The sequence below is a fragment of the Etheostoma cragini genome, chromosome 15, assembly GCF_013103735.1.
Source record: "Etheostoma cragini isolate CJK2018 chromosome 15, CSU_Ecrag_1.0, whole genome shotgun sequence".
Taxonomy (NCBI): Eukaryota; Metazoa; Chordata; class Actinopteri; order Perciformes; family Percidae; genus Etheostoma; species Etheostoma cragini.
In genome coordinates this window covers 23,760,433-23,767,242 of record NC_048421.1, presented here as the reverse complement: position 1 = coordinate 23,767,242, position 6,810 = coordinate 23,760,433, and the positions used below count along the sequence as shown (strand labels likewise).

Below are 6,810 nucleotides of genomic sequence, written 5' to 3'. Positions count from 1 at the left end.
AAGTAATATGTATGTAATACTCTAACACTGTGAATTGCTGATCAGGGGTGGGGGGCGCGGGGAGAAGGGGGGGGGCTTTAGAGGTAGTGGGAAACTTTCTGCTCATTTCATATTTTGCATTTGCTTGCGTTATGAAAATCATTTCAACTTCCAGCTTCAATCACCTATGAAGATGAAGAAGACTGCAAAGGAGGCGATGTCCCAGTCCGACTGGAAGAACTGGACCCTGGAGACCACATGGCTGACCTGAACCTGGAACTGCTGCAGGTCTGTCTGATCCATCGCTTAGTCTGCTGACACACACACACACACACACACACACACACACACACACACACACACAAACACCTTTCTGTTATTATCAAGTTTGACAGTTAGTCATAATGGAGCTACGTAATATGATTCCCATCTTCTGTTATTGTTTGTAATGAGAAAAGTTTATTATTTCATGGATTTCACTAATTTCAGTATGACCTGTTATGTCGTATACCTTTAAATCTGCGCATGCGTGACTCAAATCTGCACCCGCTTCTTATTGAGGAGTGACAGCATGCTGTATTTGCTTTTTTGTAATTTCCCCACCGGGGATCAAACTATTTTTTTTAAAGATTATTTTTGTTGGACATTTTAGGCCTTTATTTGACAGGACAGATGAAGACATGGGGGGACCAGACTGTCCCACAGTTGGGTATCATGGTGTGTCCGCGCCAGAATCCCCATTAAAGTCCAGAAGCACTGAGGTTATTTTTTAATCTTCTAATAATTACATACAACAAATTATTACGTACTTTTGATACTTAAGTACCGTACATAGCCGATACTTAAAGACTTTTACTCAGGTAATACTCTAAAAAAGGGGAATTTAAATACTTCCAAAGTCATTTTCTGTACTTGTACTTTTACTCAAATATTGTTTTCAAGTACTTTATTCAAGGCTGGTTCTGTACAACACAGGAACACAGTGAAAAAACACTTTCTTAGTAGCTTCTTGCCGTATCCCATACAAACCGATGTACTTCCTGTTGTGTTGACTGGTAACTAACTAGCATAGACTATGGTAACTAGCTTAGCAGACTTTAGACATCATTAGTGGGCTAGCTTACATTAGTTATAGAAGTCTAGTTAGCTTCGTACTGACATTTGACGAAACGAATACCATTTGAATACAACAAATTAAAATATGTTCGTTATACACGATAGCCTACATGCTAATGCGCTAGCTAGCCGTTATTGGGACGAGCGGCTGCTTACCTGGAGACGGAGCCGCTGCTTTGAGCCTTCCCTTCCGGCTCCGGTGCTCTGGCTCCCGGGAGGGGGACCGGGACACACCTGCCGCCTTGTGTCGCAGTTAAAACCAAACTAGCGTCTGTTAATTATCACAAGACTGACAGCACAATATACGGTGGTGGAATGTACCAGAAGCCTACATGTACTTCAGTAGGCTACTGTGCTTGAGTCCAAATGTTGAGATAGGCTACTTGTACTTCAATTTTAACTCACATTTTTGAGTTAATGTAGCAGAAATTATGAATTATTTTGACTAATGTCAGAGGAACTTATGTTGAGTGGATGAGTTTGGTCAGGATTCTGATTTGAAACCATTTCAATTCAATGAAAGTGATTGTATTTGCAAAGAGCGTTGCATGGAATCCATGCTTTTTTGTGGTAATTTGGTTAAAAAGAATGCCATATTTCTGATATAGACATTTTTAATAGGGCAAGGCAAGTCAAGGCAGCTTTATTTGTATAGCACATTTCAGCAACAGGGCAATTCAAAGTGCTTTACACAAAATCCGTAAAAAAAAAATTAAATTAAATAAAAAAATTAAAAACCGATAAAACACATGAATAAACAGTTAAAAATGAATACATTAAGACACATAAAACACAAGAATAAAAGTTACAGTTGTGTACTGGTATAATACTAATATTTTATATTATTATTAATATAATTATTATTTTTCCAGAGACTGTATGATATTCAATATAATCAGTGTTATTCACTTTGGGATTATTTGATTGGCTCAGCAGTGGAGAAAGGCGGTTCCCAGCCTAGTCGGAAATCTTCCCTGACAGACAGCTTCGGTGACCAATGAACGCATCGCATTCAGTCGCCGTCAAATTTCTTGACGTGGACAGGACGCAGGAACAGTACTTCCCCCGGTCTTCCGGTTTAGACTTCCTGGAACAGCTGAGGTTGTTTTGGAGCTACTGCGATGGCCGAAGACCCTGCGCTGTCCCTCCGGATCTCGGAGATCAAGGACCCGGCGGTTCTCTTCGAGGGCTACAACACCGCGGACATCCGCCGCATCGAGCGCAGAGTCCGCGGGGAGATCGAGCACAAGAAGGAGGAGCTGAGGCAGATGGTCGGGGAGCGCTACCGGGACCTGATCGACGCCGCCGACACCATCGGAGAGATGAGACAGTGTTCGGAGAGCGTGGTCCGGTCCATCCGGGACATGCACCGGTACTGCCACAGCCTGAAGCAAGGCAGAGCCAACGGGACACCCAGCAGCACGCAGGAGGTGAACGGCTAGCTAAACCTGTAGTAAACCTGCATCAAAGCCCGATGAGCGCCGTCTTCTTACAAACACCGAACTTCATTTAAAAAAGTGCCAATTCATTATTAAATTAGTTATTTGCGTCCATACCACCCTCGATTATAGCACTTCTAACACTTAGTTAGACTCTGGGGAAGGTGCTGGTCATTTCGGCATGAAAAGACAATAAAACCTATAAATAATAAAATCAATAACAATAAAACCATTTGCTTGTAGACATGTCCACAACACAGTGGCTAGAGCTGTAACATTTCCAAATGTTGGACAGTTAATTGTCCTGAAAAAAGTGATTCATTCATTTAATTTGATCACAACATTTTTTAAATTAATTTTCAAATGGAGAAAGGAAGGGGGGGGGGATACAGATCTATCCAAAATCATATGTGACCATGTTGAACTGAGGAGATAAGAAAAAACATGACATTGGTTAGACAATACATAAAGCAACAACAACGTGCCTGGCAGGTCATTTTTTACGTTTTTGTCAACATTTTTTTTTGAAGTTTTTGTTTTTTAGCAACTTTGTTGCTATGCTTTTATCTGTGTTTTTGACGCTTTCAATACTTAATTTAAAAAAAAAAAGGAATCCCCCCAAAGAATGACTTCTTTTTTTGTGTCTTTTGTGCATTTAGACGTTTTTTTCTACCTTTGAAAAAAATATATTTTTTTCTCCTTTTATATGATGTTTTCTTCTTTTTGGAAAAACAAGTCTGTTTGTATAGAGGCCAGTAAAAATTGAACCCTGAAACATTACTGTACATCCCAACATTGTCTGGCTTATTATCCTTCTATCATTGTTTGTCTTTGTGATGTAATTAAACACACACACTATCTAAAGTCTACTAAGCATGTGTGTCTGTGGTGTTGTAGAGCCAGAGGCAGTGGCAGGAGAAGTTCTACACCATGGCGTCCCAGATTAAGCTCCTCTTGGAGATCCCGGAGCGCATCTGGAGCGCCATGGAGGCGTGCCAGTACCTGCAGGCCACTCAGCTCTACCTGCTGTGTTGCCACCTGCACAGTCTGCTGCACCTGGAGGCTGCGACAGGGGGCCATTACAGCCCCGTCCTGGCCCGCTTCCCCATTCTGGTCCGGCAGGTAGCCACCACGGGACACTTCAGGTACTAGATCTTTCCTTACATGTGTCACTAAGTAACATTCCTGCTTTTGGGGTTACATCCCATGCCTCATATCTGAAAGGAGTACTGATGGATCCACTAGAGCCAACTAGTCCAGGTAGTGAACGCTCAGTCCTAGGTTTGGCTTGTGCAATGATGCCTGATGGCTGCAGGCCACAAGTGGACAAAGAAAATGTTTGTCACATGTGTTGTACTCCGCGTCCTATGCGTTTTAAAGCTGTACACTAGCTCAGTGGTCTTCACTACGTCTTTCATGAAAACCACAATGAAACTAAAGTACAATGTTTAACAGTTACTCCAGTTTACTCCAACATAAAGCTTGTTTTGTTCCTTCTGTAGTCAACTATTATTTCCTTTGTTTTCTTATTGTTGAGGTCGTCGTCCCTGCACCAAGTGGACAGGGTCTGGACCTCTTTCCTGTAGGCTATCTTGTCGTTGTCTGATATGAGTCCCGCTATTGGCTGTAGGCTAATTAAGTACACATGTTGAGGTACTTGTACTTTATTTGAGTCTTTTCTTTTCATGCCACTTTCTACTTCTACTCCGCTCCATTTCAGAGAGAAATATTCTACTTTTTACTCCTCTACATTCATCTGACAGCTTTAGTTACTTTAGTTACTAGTTAATTTAGTTACTCAATCCTTTTTCTTTGTATTTGTTTTAAATCATCTATTTCTGCGTCGTTTGGGTCTAGAATAGAGTATATCATGTACCAGAATATTTTCAATACATTTCCATAAAAAATTGCGGGGTGGTGAGACAGTGGATTTGACCCATGCCTTTTAATATGGGAGATCTGGGTTCAATTCCCACTGTGATACATCAACCAGTGTGTCCCTGGGCAAGGCATTAATCCCCTAGTTGCTCCAGAGGTGTGTGACCTCTGATGTAAAGCAATTATAAGTCACTTTGGATAAAAGCGTCAGCTAAATGACATGTAATGTAATATAATATAATCGGTCAGCGTCTGGTCTGGTCTCTTGTAGGTCCACCATTCTGCTGGACAGCCGGTCTCTGCTGCAGGGCCGTGCCGTGTCGGACCAGGCCATAGCCGAGGCCCTGGTGTCCACCATGCTGCTGGAGGACAGCTCACCGCGCCAGGCCCTGGCTGACTTCCTGCTGGCCCGGAAGGCCTCCATCCATCAGCTGCTCAACCAACCACAGCACGGTATTCTACCACATAACTAACATAACCAGCATAAATAAGAGGAGATGAGGAAAATATGGGATAATGTTGTTGAATATTATGCTAACGATATAACTTGCAATAAACCGATTTTAAAGTGTACTCAGTTGTGCTGCTGTCAGTATTCTGCTAAAATACAAACTGCTTTTTGAAGTTAAAACAAATGAAAGGAAATCATTTTCAACTTTGTTTTATTAAACAATTTGAACATTGAATTGAATATAAAATGAAAACAAAAAAAGCACAGTTAGTTAAAGAGATTTTCTTTCAACAAACGCAAAAGCTCAAATGTGTTGATCGTGGCGGTTGATATTGGGATGACGTTAAAAAATCATATTGTGCAGCCCTGGAGCCAGAACATATTTTTGGGGGGAATATTTCTTTTACAGATCTTTTTTTTTTACAAATGAGTTTCTACGGTACCGCCGACGGCGACTACATCATATCTGTTTTTTCAGAAAAACAGAGCAAAAGCTGAAGATCCATGTTCTGTTCTTCTTTATAAAGTAAATAAATGTCAGACTGACTGACATGGGATGCACATTCTTCTTAGAAAACAGTTAGCTTTAACAAATGTCTCATGATATATTGTCTCTAAAGTGTATTATTCAACTTTTGCTTTTGTAAAAGATGGAAAAGAAAATCACACGATTCAATAAAAACCAAATCAGCTCTTGTGTATCTGCAAAAAGGACCTGTCCATTGATGTCAACCTGTGTGTTTGATCCAGGTGCAGGGATCAAGGCCCAGGTGTGCAGCCTGGTGGAGCTGCTGGTCACCACTCTGTTCCAGGCCTACGCTGTCTTCTACCTGCCCCCGGAGGGAAGCCCCCGGCCGGGGGAGGGAGCCCTGAGCTGTGGCATGCTCTTCTCTATCTTGGAGAATGTCACCTCCACCACATCTGCAGGTAAACAGCTGGGACGACCGGATACTTTTAGTGAGAGCTATTAGAAAACAGGCTGCGTTCAGACAGGGAAACAGGGATGCCACAGAGTAGTCAGGCGGGGTGGGAGTGTCACTAAGAGGGAGAAAATCGTGGGGTGCATCTGAGGCCTTTTTCTTTTAGCCAATATCCCTCTACAATCTTCTGAATCCATACAATGAAAAGTCATGCTATATCAGCTAGGAGCAGTCCTGTTTTGCTCTTTTAATACTGAAGAAAGGCACGATGTTTATGGGGCAGAATTTCAGTTTTGGATGATTTCTAGAGGTGGATTGAGATCTTGTCCCATGCAAGATTAAAGTGTGACTCGACTTCTCGTCCAGGTAAAAACTCTCTTGCGATATCGATCACAGGTGCAGAGCTTTTTTATTGCAATTTATCATTATTGTGATATTTTACAATGTTTGTGCAGATCACATACTTTCCTCATGTCGTGCAGGCCTAACAAATATCCATAGATCATGAAAATATGAGACTATAAATCCCATCTCTCTCCTTAGCTAAAGACAGGAGGGTGTTGCAGGAAGAAACGAGCACAGCCAGCTGGTTCAAGTACCTGCCTCCATCCATCACCGAGTTTCAGCCCACCCTCCGCACCCTGGCTCAGCCAATCCAGAGAGAGCAGCTCCGGGACACCCTGCAGCAGTGGATTGATACGTAAGCTCCAACCAATCATTTGTTCCCCTTTGTTCTGTTTCCTTTTGTCTTATGTGTTTTGAAAGTTTGACATAAAAGTAAAATTATTAGCATACCCATCCCCAGAGACTGGTAAAATGATAGGTAGGTAGGTAGGTAGGGCTAGACTTGAATACTCGATTATTTGAAAATGTATTCATTTTGTAGGTATTTTGGAATTTTGGGATTACTGTTATTCTAAACAGAATCCTTAAAAAGGAATACCTTTGAGGAACTTCCGGAAGCAAATGGAGTAGACAGGTGCGTCAGAGCTTCTCTCCCACTTTAATTTCGAAATACTCCGTTCAA

General features: G+C 41.9%; 1 protein-coding gene across 3 annotated transcripts in view; it reads left to right on the top strand.

Moving 5' to 3' along the window:
* Positions 1-2,047: 2,047 nt before the first annotated feature.
* The window catches only part of cog1 (component of oligomeric golgi complex 1), a 14,745-nt gene continuing 9,982 nt past the window's right edge, over positions 2,048-6,810 (top strand). For 2 of the 3 annotated variants that reach the window (XM_034893476.1, XM_034893475.1), the window contains exons 1-5: positions 2,048-2,525; positions 3,432-3,679; positions 4,684-4,865; positions 5,614-5,790; positions 6,327-6,483. In XM_034893476.1, the coding sequence (XP_034749367.1) occupies positions 2,217-2,525; positions 3,432-3,679; positions 4,684-4,865; positions 5,614-5,790; positions 6,327-6,483 (1,073 nt within the window). In that variant the 5' untranslated portion in view covers positions 2,048-2,216. The remainder of the gene's footprint in view (positions 2,526-3,431; positions 3,680-4,683; positions 4,866-5,613; positions 5,791-6,326; positions 6,484-6,810) is intronic. The other variant, XM_034893477.1, reaches the window with a different exon arrangement.